A 24,286-nucleotide genomic window follows, 5' to 3' on the forward strand; every position below is an offset into this window, starting at 1 on the left:
TCAGAACATATTTCTACCAGATTTGAATTCATACTTGTCTGAATCATGTTTTTTCTAATCTATATTAGTATTTACACCTTTTTTAAAACTGGTATAGCTGCGATCAGTGTTGATGTGATCAGTGTTAAAAACGTGCACAAAATTTACTTGTGTAGGCAAGACCCAAGTAACTACAGTAGAAAGTCAAAGGATAAAAATGGACTTTTGGCCCTTCTGATAATTTAGAGACTCTGTCTATGCACAACTTACGAATTCTGGTTGATCTTCTACAATTGCTGTATTATTAAATGCCTCTGTGTACGTGGAATCCATTATCTGCTGTCACACTTATCTCCCAGATCGTGGACAACCAAGTTTGTTAAACTTGGATGGCTCCCATTCAACTGAGAGCACCTCAGGACAATAGGATAGTTGAGGCCCACTGAAATCAGTTTTCTCCAACCTCTCTGCAGCACACTGGAGTCCAGAAGCAGAATGGAGATACCAGGAATCATTGCTAGGATTTACAAACACAGAGGAACTGTGAGAAAAGACTCACAAGAGGAACAAAGAGGCATGCTTTCATAGCAGAAGGGACCATTTCTGACTGTGGTAACAGCCAAGGTCAAAGGAAACTGGCTGCAGAAGAAAGACTCGATGGTACAGAGAAGTGATGTTCAGGAGGAGGTGTCCTGGACTCCTTAGAGTCTGATCTAAGCCCAAAGAATGCTCCAGAATAGTGAGGAAACAGAGGCAGGGAAATGCATGCACTTGCAGAGGCATTTATTTTATCTAGATCTCTATATTTCTTTTGCTAGCTAAAGTGAACTGCATTTGATTTTTGGGACCATTATGAAGTGTATATTGTGTTTGCTTTCACTGTTACATGTCCCGGAAGAGATGAACTGTAAACCTAGAGTGCTCACAAGGTTAGAACTCTGGGACAGGGTGTACTTAAGTGACTGTGGAGTCTGGAGAGTCAGAACAGGTCCTGGGGACCCAGCACAGCTGTGTCGTGGGGGTCCCATTTCTGTGAAGGGATAAAAAGCAAAGCATCTGTGCCCAAGAAATGTGCCAGAGAGGCCAAAAACAGTCAATGCTAAAGCCTAGTCAGACCCAGAGAAGCTTAAGAATACATGGATCTAGCCTGTTGGGAAATAAACACAGCAGCCTAGTGAATGTCCAGCTGGGGGAGCTGTACCAGGGCTGTATGACAGCCCTGAAAGCAGAACTGCTCTTCCAGCAATTCTTCTCAACTGTATAATAACCTTACATTGTTTGGAAACAATTCTTCTTGCTCTCTCCACCCAACCACACCATGAAAGTTAAAGCTTTTACCTTAGATTAACTTTCACAATGGCATTTCAACTGCTATTGGAAGTTCCAGCCTGAACATCATTTTAAAATGCAGAAGCTAACATCGTAAATACTGGCTCATTTTCTTGGAGTTCACAATGCCTGCTCTTATTATTTCCTGGTCTTTGCCAAAAAACCATTATATGCCTTACTAGGCCTGCTACTTGGAATCAGTTACCTTCAAACATCTCATCAGCTAAATTAAGAAGTTTAGTCATGTTATTTGGCACCAAAAGTGTACAAGGTGTTATACAGACAGCTATATATGATTCCTTCTTGACACTACTGTTCAATGCCTTCTTTACTGTACATGGGTATGGAAAAGCATTTTATTTTTCAGGATCTGTGCTACAGAGTAAGACACTGTCAAGGGTCCCTGCAACCAAGTTGGAGCTCTGCAGTGACTGTGATATGCAACAATAAGAACCACCATCCCCACTTATCTGGATTCTGCTCTCTGACCCCAAAATTTCAGAGCAGATGAAAAATATGGATCGTTATATGGTAGTCCCAAAAGCAAAACTGAAGAGAACTGTTACAACAGATATGCTCCAGCTGTCCACCAATCCCCATCTCAATTATGGCTTTAAAGAGTTAGTGTTTGTGTTTATAATTCTTTAAAAGTTTTAGAAAAATAAAGTGTATAGCCAAATAGTCTGGACTGTAAAAGAGACCTTTGAATTTTGGCATTAATAAAAGTGTTCACTTTTCAACATTTTTGATAGATTCTACATACTATTTCCAAGTTAGTTTTCATCAGACAGCATATCTGTGTAACTCCTGTTCTCCATTCTCGTTCAAGACACTTTTCCTCTATTGCTTTTCCTTCTCTCTTTACTGACTCAACTCTAACCTTCCAATGCATCCATTCTGCACTGCACCTCTTTTTCCACTCTCCCATAATCTGAATGGAAACTAATGACCTGCCAATGCTACATTTAGATGGCAATGACACTGAATGGGCAATAGTTTCATCTATCTGGGTATTAGACTGAAAGTAGGAGGTTCTACATCCAAAGAAGTCACACATCAGATAGGTCTTGCATCAATGGCATTTCAGAGTCTTCAAAGGCCTCTGTCTGGGCAGCAGATTTGTGTGACAACTAAGATATGAGTGTTCAACATAGTAGTGATAACCACTCTTATATGGAGCAGAAACATGGCCGTCAAAAACAGCTGAGAGGAAATTAAACACTTTTCAGTGTCTAGTGTTACATTGTAGTCTTAAAATCCATTGGTCAGATTTTGTTCCAAAAGCACAGACACTAAGTTTAGACAATTCCAGCAAGCTGCAGTCTTGCTTCACTTGAGAATGAGATGACTACAATTGTGAGATGATGTCCAATGTGCCGAAGACAGTAAAGTTTTGCACAAGGTTTATAGATCTGAGTTAAAAGGAAGTACAGCACAAGGCCAACCATGAATGAGATTGGAAGATGGAATTTTGAGGGATTTAAGAAACATAAATCCTCCCACATTGACTCTTGCCAAAGGAAGAGGACTTGAAATGGATTGTTCAAGATGAAAATCCATTCTATGTCCCATCACGGCTACATCATAGCCATGTTAATCTTCTGCTGTGCCTGATCTCTACAAAACTTGTCCCTTTCATTTCTCCCTTGGGTGTATTAGTCTAAAGTGACAAGGAAGAAGAGGAACACAATGAATAACTAAAGGCAGAAAGATCAGAGTGGAATGAAATTGGGATCCAATTTGCAAATGTTTAAGAATTAAACTGGAAAACTTAATGAAGGATGAAAAACAATGACAGTTTCCAGCTCCAGACTTTGATATCTTTTAGGGCAGAATTGATTCATTGTGGTTTGTGGAACTAACGAAGGGTAATATTAATCCTAGACTACATAAGAAGTCAGGGGGCAACTTTTGCATACCTTTTGCCACGCTGTTTCCTTTGGGAAAATTTCTTTCCTGGTTTGTTCTCTTGAGGAACAGCCTAGCACAGTGGTGGAAAACCTGCGGCCCGCATACCACTGACCTAGCACTTCCTCAGTGAGTCTTTGGGTTTCCTGCCAGAGCGAATATTGTAGTTGTATGAGTTTTCCTATTCCCATCTCATGTCCTAGAAACAGGTGGTGGAAAACAGTTTGCCTAGATGTCAGAGAAATCTCTCTTCTGTAAGTTTGACACGGGAAGAATTCTGTCTGGTAATTAGCTCATCTGTCTGTCCATTAAAATGTGGAGCCAAAAAGCACGTTCTAAAATATTTGTTGGAATGAAGTGAATTAGTTTGGAAAAAACTAAAAAACCCATCAAAAATAAAGCTCCACATCTGTGAATTAGTCCTCAGTTCACCAATTTGTCCACATGGATCAGTCTGTCTACAGAGAATGCTTAGCTGAATTTTTCTTTTAATACCCAGGTCACACAGCAACAGTGAAAGTTGCGAGCAGAAGGTGACAGATCACACTAAAAAAGAGTTACATTTTAATTCCAACCCTTATTATTAGATTTGACATCATGCTGTTTTAATATCAATGAAAACAACTGTATAAAAAAACCTCTAAATACACAGGAAGGGGAGTAAAATGTAAATATTTTCAAAGCCAAAACTTCAGGCTATAAATATCTATTCACTCAATAAGCTGAAATGGATACCATGTATTTAAAGTTCTGAAACAAATGCACATCCATAAGTAATATCCAAGTCTATAATTAATTACTACATCATGGTCCTACGGATTCCATAGCTACAATACTATGTTCTATTATGGGCACACAGCATGACAATGTCTGTATGTCACTAATGCAGAGTATGATGTTTGTGATATATTTAATATCCAAGTTATTGATTTAGATTGCTTAGGGGGATATCTGATACATACAGTATTTCCAAAACACACTGAATTAAACAAGAGGTAGCTAGGGTTACTCTCTTTGGTTGGATTGCACAAAAGGAACACTTTTAGAAAGACTGAACTGTCTTTAAACAGAGCTCTCCTAGAATGAGTTTGTCTATTCAGCTCTTTAGTCCTTTTTTTTTTTTTAATTAAAGCGCACATTTATATTTATTGATACCATCAAAGAAAAAAAGCTAGAGGAGCTACTTTACACATTAAGGATCATAGTGTTGTCCTAGATTGTGTGCTATTAATTGAAACTCATCCACTGCAGAGTAATATGCCATAGCAGTGTCAAGAAGTTTAACTGCTTTTTATTTTTTTTGTTCTGTACATTTAAACTGAAATATGTCCATCAATTGACCCTTAAATGTACAGGAAAGAAATTCAATAAGAAATATATTCACACAGTAAGCAGATTTAATTACAAGGCACATGCATGGCTTTCATTAAAGTTTGCATCAGATATAGTCATAGACTATACATAACTAGCTAATGTATCTCCCATGTATATTGTAATCCTTCAATTCCTTCCTTATAAAGCAAAATATTAATTGATTTAATGTTACTGATTACCTGCAATTAATCACTGACTTTGTTGACATGTACAAACAATACGCTTTTTGTCTTCTGTCACCACACAGATAGGACTCTCTAAATTGGGGATAATTTTTTTTAAAACTTGGACACTTATAAACCATGTATACTTTCAAATTACTATGACATGTTTTCCCAAAACGATGTATTCCAATAACAATTTGTTAAGAAAACAGAAGTACTTATTTCATGTGTATCTAGGATGTTAATTGCCTTGTCGTGATCTAAGATGATACGTTTTGCACTATATATTACATTAAATTCTGCAATGAGCAATAAATGTAGCAGTTAATATACTCCAGAAGGGTAATACCACACACGGACAAGAAATGACTAGTTTCTGCAACATACTGTATGTCAACTAAGAGCCTTCAGCATTGTGAATTGCTATAAAGATGTTTGGCAACATGGGCCCACTGTACTTCCCAAGTCTCTCAAATTCTTCAGTAGAAAGAAGGTTTAAATTCATCACCTTGTGAATGATGTGAGGGCCCCAATTTTGGCATTCCACAAGGATTCACATACCTCATGCCAGTTCTGCTAAAACCAGATATACTACAAATCAAATTTTGTGAAAGGAGAAACCATCTGATTCCATGCACGGCACTTCAGTATCCACTAAATAAAACATACTTTTTTTTCATATGCCAGAAAGGAACAAATTCTGGGGATGAGATGGACAGAAGACATTTCTGGAGAAGGGACAAGGTGATAGAATGAAGCTTACTTTAAAGGGCCACCATTCCATGATAGTTATGGTGATTGTAAGTGTCTTCACCTTGTCTTGTTTTACTAATGAGACCTAGTACCACTGATCTGGCCAAGTGATCAGATTTCTGTACAAATCAAACCCAATTTGGAGGCACATCTGAGGCCTACCTAAAAGCTCTCTCCAGTAGTGTGCTTGATATAGATTAAAAATATTCAAACTAAGCTTCAGAAGCCTATTTAAATATTATTAATTTTACATTTCTACATTAAGTTTAAAGCATATTTTAAATGTCATTGTAATTGATTTTGAGATGTCTAGACCATTCTGATAAAAAGGTGCCTTTTTTGTCATGATTATATTTTTAGTTGAAGTGTTTCTATTACAAGAAAAAATTTGAATTGTTTCTTTTAACAAGACCGATAAACCATTTAATTTTAAATTAATGCAAATTGCATTTCAACAGTTATGGCACACAAAAATAGTTTCATAATTTTTGATAAAACAACCCCAAAAGCAATGAGTGAATTTTTTCTTTTTTATGATCAAGGGCTAATATGCTAGAAGATTTTTGTGCTTGCTCAGATTAGCTTCTACATTTTCTTCCTGGTTTTATTTTAGTAGCAGATTCCTACAGGCAATTCCACACATCGCTACAAATCCTTATGCAATTTTATCCAGGATTCTATATTTATCAATAGGCACACCATCTTAACTGCAATTATTTTTCTCAGTTGGAACCATGCTTTAAAACAGATAAGAAAACCATAAAATAAAACATATTACCATGTAATCCAACATTTTTATTTAAATTACAGATTAAGTGCTGGATCCTGCAAAGATTTAAGTATATGACTAACTTTGTGCACATGAATAGTTCCATCAAACGCAATGGGACTGGTCACATGCATGGTTATTTACATGCATGTGTGTTTGCAGGACCGGAGGCTAAAATACCTTATACTCTCACAAAGTTTTTGCCTCTTACTTCTCTGCTTCTGGTTCCATCAAACCAATTTTCCATAATAAAAAGGAACTAAGAAGTGTGCTATGGGAGAAATCTGGCTTGAAAGCTGCATGAGCAGATCTGAGAGCACAAGCTGGCCCAAGATGTGATGGAAGCTAGAATAATCAGTATCCCACAGAAGATTTTTTTCTTTTAAAAAAGGAAGTACTTCAACTGATTTAAATAAAAATTTTACAAATATTTGTGCTCAATAACCAATCAGTTTCAGATTTTTTCTTGGTAGTTTCTTAAACAAAGGCACTGACAGCATCCAAAATACAGCTCTCACTAGAGCTCAGTGAATTTTTTCAGAAAAATAATTCATTTGCTGGAAAGTGTAGTTTGGTGGCCCTGAAACTCTTAATGAATTTAACCAGACTTGTTTCAGCTAGGAAAAAGACTTCCAGGGTATGACATTCTGGGATACAATCCAGAAAAGTGTGGCCCTGTGTCTCACCAGCCCCACAAACTTGGGTGCCTCACAATGATTTGCTGTTGTAGCTCCCAGATGGCCACTCACTAACAGCAAGCAGGTAACACCCTGAGTGTCTGTGGAAAGCTGAGGCCTATCAGCCACACATCAGTCATACTTTGGCTTCCACCAGTCTGGGTTACCATTTGCAGGGTGACCCCAACACACTCCCAGTCCCAAATTTTTCCCCAAAACATGTGTTCTGCATTGTCCAGCCCTCTGCTGGACAGTCCAGATATATTATGTCCATTGCCACTCTAAGGGGATCAATGTGCAATAGTTTTCTACCCTAAATGGAGTTATCCACAGTGAATTAGTTTTGATAAAAGAATAAAACAAATTTATTTAACTATAGGGAGATTGGTTTTAAGTGAGTACAAGTATAGGCATTAAAATAAATGGTTACAAGAGAAATAAAGATCATATGTTTCCTCGAACTAAAACTTAAACTAGACTTGGTTCAAGGTGAAGTCCCTTATCATATGTTCCCAGTAACATTGGCGACCAAATTCTCAGGTCAGGATTGGCTCCCAAAGTCCTCAGGCGTGCATGCGTACGTGATGGATAGGGAGAAATAACTTGAGGTGTTTTTGCCTCTTACTTTGAAATGCATCTTCCTGAAATTTACCCCTAGATAAAATTAATTCCTGCTGTGAGGATGGAGACAAGACATCTGGTAGTGAAAGGTTTCATGCTGTTTGCTAAGATGCAGATCTGTTTTTTCCTGCCCTGCTTCCTTGCCAGAGAATGGCCACTTAACAAGTAATTGCCCATCAACTTTGATGACACCTAACAAGAGGCATCAGCTTGTCCTTTGTCCTTGAGAAACAGATTTACCCACTTCGCAGACTTGTCTGTTAAACACAGCCCAGTCATTATTTCAGCTTATGTTATTACTTTACATATAATGTTGCTACATACATCTCACTGTGTTATTTATTGACCAGCAAACTATTAGTTTCCCTTACAAGCCATTTGTACAAAGATTATTACAATGGTGTGGCAGGTATGAATATGATGGTGCATTTAGAAAACTGTGTTATGGATATTTTGCAACTTTTAGCCATGCCTGGGATGTGGGAGACCCAGGTTTGAATCCACATTCTGCTGCAGGGACTTGAACTCATATTCCCTCCCCTCCCAGGTAAGCATTCTACCCATCAGGCTATATGGTATTCTGGGGTGGCCTGCTCTCAATCTCTCCTATTGAAGTAGCTCCATTTTGTATAACTACTTAAATCTTCATTGGAGCAAGGGCTCAAATTCAGGGTACTCACCCCATTTGGGTGAGGAGGGGGAGAGAAACTAACCATCAAGCTCTATAGTCTGCTGATTTAGGCTCTCACCTGAGAGGTATGAGATGTGGATTCAAATATTGTCTGTGCCTGATTCAGTGTATAGAGAGTCATTCTCTCTCCCTCTCTTTGTATAAATACTTAAATATTCATTGGACCAAAGTAGAACAGCTTCAACAGAAGAGAATGAGAGCAGAATAGCCCAGTGGTTCTCAATCAGGGGTACGTGTACCCCCGAGGGTATGCAGAGATCTTCCAGGGGGTACATCAACTCATCTAGATATTTGCCTAGTTTTACAACATGGTACATAAAAAGCACTAGCGAAGTCAGTACAAACTAAAATTTCATACAGAAAATGACTCGTTTATATTGCTCTATACTGAAATGCAAGTACAATATTTATATTCCAGTTGATTTTATAATTGTATGGTAAAAATGAGGAAGTAAGCAATTTTGCAGTGGCTGTGACACTTTTTGTATTTTTATGTCTGATTTTGTAAGCAAGTAGTTTTTAAGTGAGGTGAAACTTGGGGGTATACAAGACAAATCAGACTCTTGAAAGGGGTACAATAGTCTGGAAAGGTTGAGAGCCGCTGGAATAGCCTATAGTGTGGTGGATAGAGCATTCACCTGGCAGGAAGGAGACCTGAGTTCACATCCCTGCTCCAAAGAGTACTTAAAGTGGAAAACCTTCAAAAGGAGAGATTGAGAGCAACCCACCCCAAAAGAGTTTATAAATTGGTGGCCAGGATGCCCATCTAAGAGATCTGAATTCAAGTTCCTGCCCTATAGTGATGATTTAAACTCCCATCATTACAGGCAAGAGTCCTAACCACTGGGCTAAAAAGTTATAAAATACGCAGTATCTGAAGCTGGCCCTTTCAAAATGAATGAAATGAAACCTGAGATGGAATTTTCCAATTTGCTGATAAATTCTGAATATTTTCAGAACTGAACCTAATATTTCTACTGATTTTTTGGTGGGCTGTCTGACCAGAAAAATCAATTATTCATCCAACTCTCTCACAGATACTGCAGAGGCCAAACAAGGTGAAAAACATTTAAAAAGGACCGTCCCAGTAGGCCTTACTCAGGCAAAACCCACATTGGTTTAAATGAGAATTTCACTTGAATGAGGACCACACATTTGGGTCCTAAATGTGAAATATTGGCACAAATTAATTCAACCTATAAAATGATTTTAAGAGTTAGATATCAGATTCAGAGGAAATGTACTAAAAAAATACTAATAATGTTGGCATAGGAAGGTATGTCAGTAGTATATGGCACATACATAATGCTTAAGATTCTGTGCTATGCCTCTCAGAGGCATAGTATAGAACCCGCTGCCCAGGGCAAAAGGGTTGCTTAGGAGGCTTTAAGTCACCTTTGCATCTTCCTGAACCTGGACACTCTTGGGCTCTTCACATAACTGGAAACCTGCCTAAGTTATGACAGCCTTCCTGTGGATACCGCAGGGCTTGTCTTCACTACTAGGGTAAGTCGACCTAAGTTACACTACTGGAGTAGCTGCAGTTGACATAGCTTAGGTTGACTTATCCCGGTGTCTTCACTGTGCTGTGTTGATGGGAGACACTCTCCAGTTGACTTCCTTTACTCTTCTTGGAGAGGTGGAGTACCGGGGTCGACCAGAGAGTGCTCTGCCATCGATTTTGTGGGTCTTCACTAGACCAGCTAAATCGACCCCATCTGCATCAATTGCAGCAGCGCAGATCTCCCTTAGGGGCAGCAGCACTTTCAGGAATCTCTACAGCCCCAAGGCTTGCAAAGGGAGCCTCAGAAGGCAGCTTTATGACAATATTCTGCAGTGTCTGCACCAGGAGAATCCTCCTGTGGCCATTCAGGGTCTCTTTACACTGCTCTAGCCCTTTCAGACAGCATAAAGGGTCTTGAATGAGGGTGAGGCTCTCACACAGTGCATTTTCAACTAAAACATGAAGCATTCAATGTGAATCTGTAGGACACAAAGAATAATGTTTTTAAACATCTTTTCTCTAAGAAATGTAAAAATAAGCTACCAATTTTTTTGTTTTAGGGTTGGGAAGATGTACATTTTATTCATATGAAGAAAAAAAGAGGACTTCAAAAGTATAAGACAGTGATGCAAGAGAATGGCACTGGATAGATTGCTTGATTGACTGTTAGGAGATCAGTATAGTCTAGTATTAAATTCTTCATTATGGTCTATAATTACCATGTGCACTTAGTGTAAGCTCTTCAGGGTAGGAACCTTGTCTTCTCTTATCTGAAAAGAACATAGCACACTGCTGATGTTGAACAAACAACAGAAAGTCATAAAGCAAATAGCAACAATTGCAATACAATACTATAACAGATAGTATAAAGATGAGACAAAAGTTGCATCCAGTCAAGAGCTTTATGTTCTGCTTTGCCTCAGTTAAGCAGGATCAAATATTTAAAAGTCAAGTAATGGGCTTATATGCCCAGAAAATGGAGTTTAAAATTGCAGAATTGATTAATGTTAAGACAGACACTTAAGCCTAAGAGTTTCAGTGAGAGTAAGAATTTAATGGTATGTTAATACAGTAGACTGCAAATGATCTGTAAATATAAAATAATAGATGCTTCACAGACAAGTCTCTTATCAAGCTTCTCAACCATATATTATTTCACTCTTATTTGAATTACAGTACTACGGAAAAACAAATACAAGCCATCACTACTGCTTAGTCTATGCTTAAAGTTTTGTCAGAATAGTTATGTTGATTAGGAGCATGAAAAAAAACAAAAAAATTCTAAACAAGAATAGGCCAAAAAAAATTTAATAAAGATAATTTCTTACATTCTCCACTGCTTATCTAGAGCTTTAATGACCAGAAAAATTACATCCACGGCAATCTTACATTAAGGCAATGTCTACACTAGAAACATAAGTCAACCTATGTTAGGTAGACTTATAACCCGCACAATAATTACTGCAGTAGTTCACTATCCTACATCTCTTGGTTGTGCACATCCTGGCTGCCCGCCATGCTTTTGGCTCCTGGTCACTGGGAGCCCAACAGCCCCCGGGCTCTCAATTCTCTTCTGCCAGGAACCAGTTGCCCCCGAGCTCTCAGCTCCCGACTGTGAGCTCTGGCAGGGTGCCAGGAGCCTCCGGGCAGCCACAGGGCCCCCCACCTCCCAGCTGGGCTGCACCCACCTGATCCCAGCCCTGATCCCAGCCAGGTTGCGCCTTGGGCTCCCCACTCTCCACAGGGAGCCTGGCAACTGCAACGAGGTTCCAGGCTCCCCGCCCAGACTCCAGGTGCTCCCCACCAGGAACCCAGATGAGCCAAGAACCCAGGGGTGGGGGAGGTTAGGAAGCCAGGCTCCCAGCAGAACAAATGCATCCCAGCTGGGGGAAGGGACCCGGGGGGCGGGGCAGATGGGCTCTAGCTGGAGCTCCCCACCCACCCCAGTGACAGCCCAGCTTTCTTGTCAATTTCACAGCTTCAGTATGGAGCTATGAAATTGAATGACAGCCAACAGCTGATGTAAATAGCACTGTGTCTACACAGACACTGGGTCACCCTAACTACACCGACATTAGCCCTAAGCCTCTAGTGGAAGTGGAGTTATTATGTTGGTGTAACAGGGCACTGACATTGGCGAGAACAAGGCTGTAGTGTATACACCGACATAATTAGGTAGACGTAAGCTGCTTTACGTCTACCTAACTCTGTAGTGTAGACCAAACCTAAATCTGGTCATGAACTTTTGTCTCTAGTTTACAATGAGAGAGTGACAAAACAAAGAAAATTACACTGTATGAACAAACACCAGATTACCACATCCTAAAGATACCAAAGATAAACAAGAAAAAAGCCTCTGTAACTACACAGACCACACTGTAAGAAGAAATAAAAAATGGATTAACACATAATAAAGGAAAGTAAGACGCTAGAAAATGAAACAGGTTAACTATACTTCTTATAGGAAGAAAAAATTGATTCATTCATTTATCCTCAGCCTGCACAGACTTAGCCCTGGTCTACACTAGGACTTTAGGTCAAATTTAGCAGCGTTAAATCGATGTAAACCTGCACCCGTCCACCCGATGATGAAGCCCTTTATTTCGACTCAAAGGGTTCTTAAAATCGATTTCCGTACTCCACCCCTGACAAGTGGATTAGCGCTTAAATCGGCCTTGCTGGGTCGAACTTGGGGTATTGTGGACACAATTCGATGGTATTGGCCTCCGGGAGCTATCCCAGAGTGCTCCATTGTGACCGCTCTGGACAGCACTCTCAACTCAGATGCACTGGCCAGGTAGACAGGAAAAGAACTGCGAACTTTTGAATCTCATTTCCTATTTTGGCAGTGTGGCAAGCTGCAGGTGACCATGCGGAGCTCATCAGCAGAGGTGACCATGATGGAGTCCCAGAATCGCAAAAGAGCTCCAGCATGGATGGTACGGGATCTGATCGCTGTATGGGGAGAGGAATCCGTGCTATCAGAACTCCGTTCCAGTTTTCGAAATGCCAAAACCTTTGTCAAAATCTCCCAGGGCATGAAGGACAGAGGCCATAACAGGGATCCGAAGCAGTGCTGCGTGAAACTTAAGGAGCTGAGGCAAGCCTACCAGAAAACCAGAGGGGCGAACGGCTGCTCCGGGTCAGAGCCCCAAACATGCCGCTTCTATGATGAGCTGCATGCCATTTTAGGGGGTTCAGCCACCACTACCCCAGCCGTGTTGTTTGACTCCTTCAATGGAAGATGGAGGCAACACGGAAGCAGGTTTTGGGGATGAAGATGATGATGATGAGGTTGTAGATAGCTCACAGCAAGCAAACGGAGAAACCGGTTTTCCTGACAGCCAGGAACTGTTTCTCACCCTGGACCTGGAGCCAGTACTCCCCGAATCCACCCTAGGCTGCCTCCTGGACCCATCAGGCGGAGAAGGGACCTGCAGTGAGTGTACCTTTTAAAATACTATACATGGTTTAAAAGCAAGCATGTGAAAGGATTAATTTGCCCCGGCATTCGCAGCTCTCCTGGATGTACTCCCAAAGCTTTTGCAAAAGGTTTCTGGGGAGGGCAGCCTTATTGCGTCCTTCATGGTAGGACACTTTACCACTCCAGGCCAGTAACACGTACTCGGGAATCATTGTACAACAAAGCATTGCAGTGTATGTTTCCTGGCGTTCAAACAACATCCGTTCCTTATCTCTCTGTGTTATCCTCAGGAGAGTGAGATATCATTCATGGTCTCCTGGTTGAAATAGGGTGCTTTTCTTCAAGGGACATTCAGAGGAGCCCGTTCCTGCTGAACTGTTTGCCTGCGCTGAACAGAAATGTTCCCCGCTGTTAGCCATGGGGAGGGGGGAGGGTTGAGAGGGTAGCCACGCGGTGGGGGGAGGCAAAATGCGACCTTGTAACGAAAGCACATGTGCTATGTATAATGTTAACAGCAAGGTTTACCCTGAAAGAGTGTAGCCAGTGTTTTATAAAATGTGTCTTTTTAAATACCGCTGTCCCTTTTTTTTTCCTCCACCAGCTGCATGTGTTTCAATGTTCACAGGATCTTCTCCTTCCCAGAGGCTAGTGAAGATTAGAAAGAAAAAAAAAACGCACTCGTGATGAAATGTTCTCTGAGCTCATGCAGTCCTCCCACACTGACAGAGCACAGACGAATGCGTGGAGGCAAATAATGTCAGAGTGCAGGAAGCAGAAAATGACCGGGAGGAGAGGTGGCGGGCTGAAGAGAGGGCTGAAGTTCAAATGTGGCGGCAGCTTGATGAGAGGAGGCAGGATTCAATGCTGAGGCTGCTGGAGGACCAAACCAGTATGCTCTAGTGTATGGTTGAGCTGCAGCAAAGGCAGCTGAAGCACAGACTGCCACTACAGCCCCTGTGTAACCAACCACCCTCCTCCCCAAGTTCCATAGCCTTCACACCCAGACGCCCAAGAACGCGATGGGGGGGCCTCCGGCCAATGAGCCACTCCACCACAGAGGATTGCCCAAAAAACAGAAGGCTGGCATTCAATAAATTTTAAAGTTGTAAACTTTTGAAGTGCTGTGTGGCATTTTCCTTCCCTCCTCCACCACTCCTCCTGGGCTACCTTGGTAGTCGCCCCCCTATTTGTGTGATGAATGAATAAAGATGGCATGAATGTGAAGCAACAATGACTTTATTGCCTCTGCAAGCAATGATTAAAGGGAGGAGGGGAGGGTGGTTAGCTTGCAGGGAAGTAGAGTGAACCAAGGGGCAGGGGGTTTCATCAAGGAGAAACAAAGAGAACTTTCACACCATAGCCTGGCCAGTCATGAAACTGGTTTTCAAAGCTTCTCTGATGCATACCGCACCCTCCTGTACTCTTCTAACTGCCCTGGTGTCCGGCTGCACGTAACCAGCAGCCAGGCGATTTGCCTCAACCTCCCACCCCGCCATAAACGTCTCCCCCTTACTCTCACAGATATTGTGGAGCACACAGCAAGCAGTAATAACAGTGGGAATATTGATTTCGCTGAGGTCTAAGCGAGTCAGTAAACTGCACCAGCGCGCCTTTAAACGTCCAAATGCACATTCTACCACCATTCTGCACTTGCTCAGCCTGTAGTTGAACAGCTCCTGACTACTGTCCAGGCTGCCTGTGTACGGCTTCATGAGCCATGGCATTAAGGGGTAGGCTGGGTCCCCAAGGATACATATAGGCATTTCAACGTCCCCAACAGTTATTTTCTGGTCTGGGAATAAAGTCCCTTCCTGCAGCTTTTGAAACAGACCAGAGTTCCTGAAGATGCGAGCATCATGTACCTTTCCCAGCCATCCCATGCTGATGTTGGTGAAACGTCCCTTGTGATCCACCAGAGCTTGCAGCACTATTGAAAAGTCCCCCTTGCGGTTTATGTACTCGCCGGCTTGCTGCTCCGGTGCCAAGATAGGGATATGGGTTCCGTCTATGGCCCCACCACAGTTTGGGAATCCCATTGCAGCAAAAAGAAAAGGAGTACTTGTGGCACCTTAGAGACTAACCAATTTATTTGAGCATAAGCTTTCGTGAGCTACAGCTCACTTCATCGGATGCATACTGTGGAAAGTGTAGAAGATCTTTTTATATACACACAAAGCATGAAAAAATACCTCCTCCCACCCCACTCTCCTGCTGGTAATAGCTTATCTAAAGTGACCACTCTCCTTACAATGCGTATGATAATCAAGGTGGGCCACCAGCAGGAGAGTGGGGTGGGAGGAGGTATTTTTTCATGCTTTGTGTGTATATAAAAAGATCTTCTACACTTTCCACAGTTGCATCCGATGAAGTGAGCTGTAGCTCACGAAAGCTTATGCTCAAATAAATTGGTTAGTCTCTAAGGTGCCACAAGTACTCCTTTTCTTTTTGCGAATACAGACTAACACGGCTGTTACTCTGAAACCTGTCATTGCAGCAAAGCCATCCACTATGACCTGCACATTTCCCAGGGTCACTACCCTTGATATCAGCAGATCTTTGATTGCATGGACTACTTGCATCACAGCAGCCCCAACAGTAGATTTGCCCACTCCAAATTGATTCCCAACTGACCGATAGCTGTCTGGCGTTGCAAGCTTCCACAGGGCTATCGCCACTCACTTCTCAACTGTGAGGGCTGCTTTCATCTTGGTATTCATGCGCTTCAGGGCAGTGGAAAGCAAGTCACTAAGTTCCATGAAAGTCCCCTTACGCATGCGAAAGTTTCGCGGCCACTGGGAATCGTCCCAGACCTGCAACACTATGCGGTCCCACCAGTCTGTGCTTGTTTTCCGAGCCCAGAATCGGCGTTCCACAGCATGAACCTGCCCCATTAGCACCATGATGCATGCATTGGCAGGGCCCATGCTTTCAGAGAAATCTGTGTCCATGTTCTGATCACTCACGTGACCGCGCTGACGTCGCCTCCTCGCCCGGTATCGCTTTGCCAGGTTCTGGTGCTGCATATACTGCTGGATAATGCGTGTGGTGTTTAATGTGCTCCTAATTGCCAAAGTGAGCTGAGCGGCCTCCATGCTTGCCTTGGTATGGCGTCTGCACAGAAAAAAGGCGCGGAACCATCGTCTGCCGTTGCTTTCACGGATGGAGGGATACCTGATAGGTCACGCACAGTCGGAATCTAGACTGAGGCACAGAAACAAAGTCCACAACTGCAGAGTTCCCAAAAGACACTGAGTTTATTACGCTCGAGCGTGGTGCCCCCCTGCTAGCCAGGAGGGGACCCTGAATACAGATTATACAAAGGTTATATACTTTTTAGCAAAGCATGTTGCCCTCGTGCATCGGAAACCTTAGCCAATAAACAAACCCTTGTCTTATCTACCACCTATTCCTGCTTGGTGCATTCCTTGTGCTATACCAGTATGTTAATTACACAGCATGGTCCTAAAGCCATGCATCAGTAACCTTTATTATCAGGATGGGAGGCCTCACATCAAGGCCAAGAGACAGGGAGTGAGAGACTGACAAAAACCAGATACTGGGACTCAAGGCAGGCTGGAGACAAGGAGGAGGATTTTCACAAAGATTCAGTATCTAAGGATTACTCTTCCTGGTGTACGATGTGCTGGCATTTAGACAATGGTGGGCCCCAAACCAAAATGGAGTTACATGTGCTCACTTTTCCTTAACACAATATGTACCCAGAACCACCGGCGACAATGTTTTAGCCCCATCAGAGTGCTCCATTGTGACTGCTCTGGACAGCACTCTCAACTCAGATGCATGATTGTTTGCCGTTGCTCTGACGCAGGGAGGGGCGACTGAGGACACGGCTTACAGGGAGCTAAAATCAACAAAGGGGGTGGCTTTACATCAAGGAGTATTTCAGGCAGGACTTCATGGAGGGTTCCAATAAGAAATGGTGCACCTAAGTTATTGTTCTTATTGGAACAAGGAGGTTAGTCTGACCTCTGATTGATACATGGCTAGATTTACCTCGCTGCACCTTCTCTGTGAGTGACTGCAGTGTGACCTAGAGGGATGAGTCCCCGAGACAGGGGAGGGGTGGAAGCAAATGAGTACAAAACAAATCTGGTCTATTGCTTGTTTTGATCCACTCCATCTATCTTTTACATCATTGGCTGGCAGCAGACAGTGCAGAAGGACTGCATGCCATCCACATCTCATGGCTGCTCGGCAGAAGATGGTGCAATACGACTGCTAGCCATCCTCATCTCTTGCCTGTCCGGCAGAAGATGGTGCAATACGACTGCTAGCCATCCGTATCATCTGCCTGCTCACCATAAGATGGTTCAATAGGACTGACTGCAGGACTAAACAGAATGACCTGGTCAAGTCACTCCAAATTTAGTCTCTGCGCCCATGTATGGCCAGGAGCACCTCGGACATGACGATGATGGCTACCAGTCCTATTGCACCGTCTGCTACCACAAGGCAATAGGTTGCTGTTATTCTGTAGCAATGCAGTACCGCGTCTGCCAGCACCCAGGAGACATACGGTGACGGTTACCTGAGCGGGCTCCATGCTTGCCATGGTATGGCGTCTGCACAGGTAACTCAGGAAAAAAGGCACGAAACAATTGTCTGCCCTTGCTTTCATGGAGGGAGGGAGGGAGGGAACAGGGGCCTGACGATATGTACCCAGAACCACCCGCGACAATGTTTTAGCCCCATCAGGCATTGGGATCTCAACCCAGAATTCCAATGGGCAGCGGAGACTGCGGGAACTGTGGGATAGCTACCCACAGTGCAACGCTCTGGAAGTCGACGCTTGCCTCGGTATTGTGGAAGCACTCCACCGAGTTAATGCACTTAGAGCATTTTCTGTGGGGACACACACACTCGAATATATAAAACCGATTTCTAAAAAACCGACTTCTATAAATTCGACCTAATTCCGAAGTGTAGACATACCCTTACAGGCATGCTTAACTTTATGCACTATGAGTAGTAGCCCCATTAAAAATCAATGGGACACTGACCATTAGTAAATGTAAGCACATATATAAATGTTAACAGTATTAGGGCCATTGCACAAGTCACTTAACAGGCAAGTTCAGTTAAGACTTCAGCAGCAGATCAGTGCCAGAGATATTTTTATATTCAGTTCAATAAATAATGAAAGAACAGGTTTGAGAAAATGGGGAAAGAGAAAGGAAAATATAGTAGAAGTGAGCTGTAGCTCACAAAAGCTTATGCTCTAATAAATTTGTTAGTCTCTAAGTTGCCACAAGTCCTCCTTTTCTTTTTATGGATACAGACTAACACAGCTGCTACTCTGAAACCTGTCATAGTAGAAGTAATACACTCTTTTTTAAAAGTATAGAATGATTTTTTCAGAACTAACTTTGATGCACATATTGTTTGTCACAAAGTCATTTGCCAATGGTTAAAAACAGTTTTATATGCACACATCTTATCATTACTGCTCTGGAGCAAGTAGTATTTGAAAAAATTAGGCCCTGATCCTACGAAGACATGAATAGCCACATCAGTGGAACTCTTCATAGTGCATACATTAAGCATACACTAAGTTTTTGCAAGATCAGGGTGTTATGTGATAATTAAGCAAAGTTATTAACGGTTATTTTATCTAACTGTTACAATTACACTCAGGGTCAGGTTAATAGCGCAGGTCATTTGTAAACAGTGCCACTTTGACATCAGATACACCTCAAACAATCATTATCATTCTTCACCAGTTAATTCACATGCAACAACTATACTGGTTGCATGGCTGAAAGGGGAGGATGGGGGCGGGGGAAGGAGAAGAATGTGGAGAAATGTGGGAAATGTTGGCATGGCAATAGATTCAAAGTTCTAAACAATAAATGTGAGGTTTTAGACCATTTACAACTTGGTGGTGGACACAGAGTTACAAAACATTTCAAAATTCCTAGTTTACATTTCAATAATGTACTTTTGTATCACCATAAGGTAGTTAAATTTCTGCTAATTTAATGTTTATGAATACTTGCATAGAACTATCAATATTATCTTTTACAGAACTAGTCCCTCTGTATCAGCCCCATCATACTACACAATGAAAAAATACTTAGGACATTCATAATCCAAGAGTTACATTGTGAGACAAATAAAAGGTGGGTTGGTAGCCTTTATGTTCAACAGGACAACGAACCAGTGAAGTCCTCAGTTATCTGTGTCTAAGAAAAAAAAATCTCAAACATAACACATGCTCCTCACAGAACAATTCCCCATACCACTAACATAGCTGCATAAGCAACTTAATAGTCTTACAGTGCAATTTGCTTACGAATATTTTAGATTTACATTTACTAGAGCTTTACCAGTAGTATCTAATACAGAGTGCCCTGCAAGGAGCATGCCATGCTGGCTCTACTACTACATGCCCCACCTCCTTTCAGTTTAGGACTTCATAATCCCAGTTTTCTTTTATTCTCTTATTTTTCTTTTCATTTTCCATTCTTGGCCTCAGTATCACAGTTTGTATGGTCAGCACTTGAGACATTTCAGGGCAAGAGTCACTAAAAGTTGGATGCAGAACCTTTGCCTCTAGGTGGCATGGAATTTCAGCTAATTTTATTGCTGAAAATGGAAAACAAAATTAAATTACTGGGATCTGCTACTATTCAATGATTCCACTTTTCCACAACAAACGGTCCCTAGATATACTAGGTTCCACCTAGAGGGTCAAAGAGTACTACCACCTAGCTAGCCAAACACTATATGGGAGGTTTCAGAGTAACAGCCGTGTTAGTGCCACAAGTACTCCTTTTCTTTTTACTATATGGGAGCTATTCCATGGTCTATCACCACCAGAACTATGTTAATTCAACACAGCCTCAGATGCTTTTCCTTTGTGGTTATTTTTTTTTTAAATATTGGGGCTCACAAGTGTCATATCGTGAGACTACTTCCAATTCATTCAGGTGATGATTTTGGCACCTGATTAAGGTTATACAAAATCATTTTAATTATACATAAATACTTATCTCTGCAAATTTCCCTTGACAAGATTTTTTGTAATCCTTAAAACTGTAATATGATATTTTCATATTTTAAATGTAGCATTCAACTGTTTTGAAATAAGAAACTACACTCTGTGAACAAAAATACTGTGATTTTCAATACGTTGGCTCTTCAGAGCAAATTAAAACTATTCCCAGAAGCATGTTAATGGGCCTGAATGCTGGGTGCCCCACAGTATTATTGCTATGACAGGGTCCTATATTTAGTAAATCAAAGTTGTTATTAATTGGGCACTTTCAAGGACTAAGGACAGGACTAAGATTTAACTCATCATAAAAATACCACACTTTTTTGAAAACGACTCTGCTGATCTTAGAAAAGTGTCATTTCTCCACAATAAGGACTGCAACACCGACAAAATCCTAGCCTCTCTATTTTGTGACTCAAGAATAAACCAAGGATTAGAAGTTTTATGCAACTGCCTGTCCTACACTCTTCAATATGTTCAGTATTTGTTAGAATGCAAGGTAAATACAAATTTTTGCTCTGGGAGTACTTCTGTGATCAGAATTCTTGTATATTTCCCAATACCCAATCCACCCATGAGAACTGACCAAAGGACAGCAATACAAGCATGTCCATGTATCCAACAAGCCACATATTAATTTAATCTCCTAAGGAAAACAGAGAAAGACTTCACTCCCAAACAGAAAAGGACGTTAGTATGGATAATAATGTTTTGAAGTTCTCAAGAGAGGTTTTTGTTTTGTTTTTTAAAAAATCTATTAACATAACAATACTGGGTCAGACCAATGGCTCACTGAGCCCAGTATCCAGTCTTAATAGTGGCCAGGGCTGAATGATTCAGAGGGAATGACCAGAACAGGGCAATTATCAAATGATCCATCCCCAGTCATCCAGTCCCACCTTCAGTCCGAGGTTTAGGGACAACCAGAACATAGGGTTGCATTCCTCACCATCTTGGCTAATACCATTAAATTAGATAAGTTATCCTCCATGAACTTATCTAATTCTTTTCTGAACCCAGGTCTGACCCAGTACTTTTGGCTTTCATAACAACATCCCCTGACAATGAGTTCTACAGGTTGAATGAGTGTTGTATGAAGAGGTACTTCGTTTTGTTTGTTTAAAATCTGCTGCCTATTAATTTCATTGGGTGACCCCTGGTTTGTGTGTTACGTGAAAGAATAAATAACATGTCTTTCTTCACTTTCTCCATCTCTTTTCTAAAATGAACAGTCTTTTTAATTTTAATCTCTCTCCTCAGTCGGAAGCTGTTCCATATCTCTGATCGTTGTTGTTGCCCTTCTCTGTACTTTTTCCAACTCTAATGTATCTTTTTGGAGATGGGAACAACCAGAACTGCCTGCAGTGTTCAAGTTGTGGGTGTACCATTGATTTATACAGTGACTTTATATTTTGTTTTATCATCTCTCTCCTAATGGTTCCTACCTTTCTGTTAGCTTTGACTGCTGCTGCACACTGAGCAGAGGTTTTCAGGGAATTATCCACGATGACTTGAAGATCTCCTTTTTGCGTGATAACTAATGTGGACCCCAACATTTTGTATGTATAGTTGGGATTATGTTTTCCAATGTGCATTACTTTGCACTTATCAACCCAGTTTTGTGAGATTCCTTTGTAACTCTTTGCAGGCAGCTTTGGACTTAACTATCTTGAGTAATTTTGTATCACCTGCAAACTTTGCCACCTCACTGTATTGCTGACAGTAATCCTTTATCTGCATACTGATGCTTAATAGGCAAGTACATTCTAATATTCATAACACAAACACAAGTAATACATAGACTCACTTGGAAAATATTTTTACTTGGTGATGAGCCATGCAATTCAGACAGAACACAAGACACAAAAACATTCTGTTTGTGAAATACTCATCCTTAAATGCACAAATGCCAGCTGAAGTGACTACTTTAGATTGTGTAGCAGACAACAAACTTTGTAAATGAACAATTACAGGCAAAGCTGACTAATTGAATGCATACTTGTGTCAACTGCAACTAGGTTATCTACATTATTGTGTGATTATGGTTTACAGTGAATGGGGAAAGGTACTCAACACTAAGAGAGAAATCCTGCTTCCATTGAAGACAATGGCACAACTCATTAATTTAAATAAGGCCAGGATTGTCTTAAGTAAAATATTGTTGATCCTGGTTGCTGCCTGATGTCAAGGGGACCAGATACATGCATTACCTCACCTGCTTGACCTCAGATGAACTAAGCAATGGAGGCTCTTCCAGGAGGGCTCTATCTATAGTTTTGGGACAGATAAAGTATGATCATTATGGTTTGCTATCAGATGATTTCATATGCACATACCTAAGCAGAGATGTCACCAGCTTCCACTGTCACTTACTCTTCTTTGGGTCAGATACTGTGTAATTACTGTCTATACACCTTTCTTCACCTGCCAGGCTTTCCTGACATAAACTGCACTGGATCATAGTGTCAATCTGCATACGCTGTGGTCAGTGGGCTTTGTGGGACACTGAGAAGTAGAGGAGTTTAGCTTAGGCTACCGAGTTGGGGTAGGGGCAGCCGGGAGCTATAGCAGGTAATGGTTCTGCACTGGGCTACCAGGTGTGTGTGTGTGTGGGGGGGGGGTGTTATAGCAGGCAACAACCCCAGCCCAGTGCCCCCCGCCCCAGCGAATGGTGTCTGTGTATCGGGGGACGGGGGGGCGGCGGCGACGGGGGTAGTTTATAGCGGGTAAGAGCCCCTAGCCTAGGCTACCGTATGTGTGGGAAGGTTATAGCAGGCAACAGTCCCTGCCCTGGGCTCCCACGTCTGTGTGCGTGCATGTGTGTAGGGCGGTGGGGGTTAGAGCGGGTAACAGCCCCTGCCCAGGGCGCGAGCGCAGTGGGCACGGCAGTTATGGCGGGTAACAGCCCTGCCCCGGGCAGCTGGTCACGTACCTGAGCCAGCACCGTCAGGAACCCGCCGGGCGTTGGCCGTCCGCACCAGCCGCTGTAACCCGCTGCCAACGAGCCTCCTCCAACCAGGGTGGCAGCTGCAGCCCACAGACCCGGACACCGCTGCTGGCTCCCGGAGGCCCGCAGCCCGGAGACGCTGCCCCTCGGGGAACGCCGGGCAGCCACAGCCAGAGCCGCTCTCCAGGCCGCCATTTTCCCGGAAGCGGCTACAGAAGCAACGCAGAACTCAAACGGAGCCCTCTAGGAGCGAACAGTGCTAGCCATGCGCATTGGTGGAGTGAAGCCTCTGCCCTTACTTTGCCCTCAGTTCCACTAACCAAGTGCAGAGAAGGACCCGCGGGGTCGGCGCGGGAATTCCCTCAGCATCAGTAAAAAGAAAAGGAGGACTTGTGGCACCTTAGAGACTAACCAATTTATTTGAGCATGAGCTTTCGTGAGCTACAGCTCACTTCGTCGGATGCATGCTGTGGAAACTGCAGCAGACATTATATACACAGAGACCATTGTTTCATGTACCCTAGAGTTCAGAGTGGGGAAGGAACCTTGACAGCCCGGATCTGAAAGGTTACAGAGGGATGGTCGAGGATCATCCAGCCCTCTGACTACTACCCCATGTTACTCATCCCTGTGGGCACTAACAATACTGCGAGGTATGACCCTGAGCAGATCAGAAGTGACTACAGGGGTCTCCGGCTCCAGGAGTGATGGGGAAGGAGCAGGGGGTGTGGGTGGTGCTCTCTTCAATCCTTGCAGCCAAAGGTAGGAGGCCAGGCAAAGACAGACGGATCTTGGAGGTGAATGACTGGCTGCGCAGATGGTGTCCCCAGGAGAGCTTCAGTTTCCTTGATCATAGGCATGGGCAGCGGGTATCATAGGTTGGGGAAGGCTGGGCCTTCCCAAATGGCTTGGCATGGCCCCGCCTATGCTTTGCCCCCAGACTCCCTCCTGCTTCCTGCTGTGGCCCACTCTTCCTAGTTCCCTTGTGCAGGGGCACCGGCTCAGGCTGGGGCTGACACTGGAGCTGCATGTGCCACCCTCCCTCCGGGCACTCCGGGACTGGTGCTGCGCCACCTGACAATCTGAGGCTGGGGCCACGACATGCTACCCAGCACTCAGGGGCTGGGA

At 42.6% G+C, this 24,286-nt stretch overlaps 1 protein-coding gene across 1 annotated transcript in view; it reads right to left on the reverse strand.

The window, feature by feature from the left end:
• Nucleotides 1-23,527, reverse strand: part of MICU2 (mitochondrial calcium uptake 2) — a 246,174-nt gene extending 222,647 nt beyond the window's left edge. Inside the window, exons 1-3 of the mRNA XM_073330134.1 lie at nt 23,479-23,527; nt 23,144-23,386; nt 22,427-22,479 (exon numbers count right to left, since the gene is read on the reverse strand). Of these exons, the coding sequence (XP_073186235.1) occupies nt 22,427-22,479; nt 23,144-23,386; nt 23,479-23,527 (345 nt within the window). The remainder of the gene's footprint in view (nt 1-22,426; nt 22,480-23,143; nt 23,387-23,478) is intronic.
• Nucleotides 23,528-24,286: the final 759 nt, after the last annotated feature.

Source organism: Lepidochelys kempii, chromosome 1 (genome assembly GCF_965140265.1).
Source record: "Lepidochelys kempii isolate rLepKem1 chromosome 1, rLepKem1.hap2, whole genome shotgun sequence".
NCBI classification, from domain to species: domain Eukaryota; kingdom Metazoa; phylum Chordata; order Testudines; family Cheloniidae; genus Lepidochelys; species Lepidochelys kempii.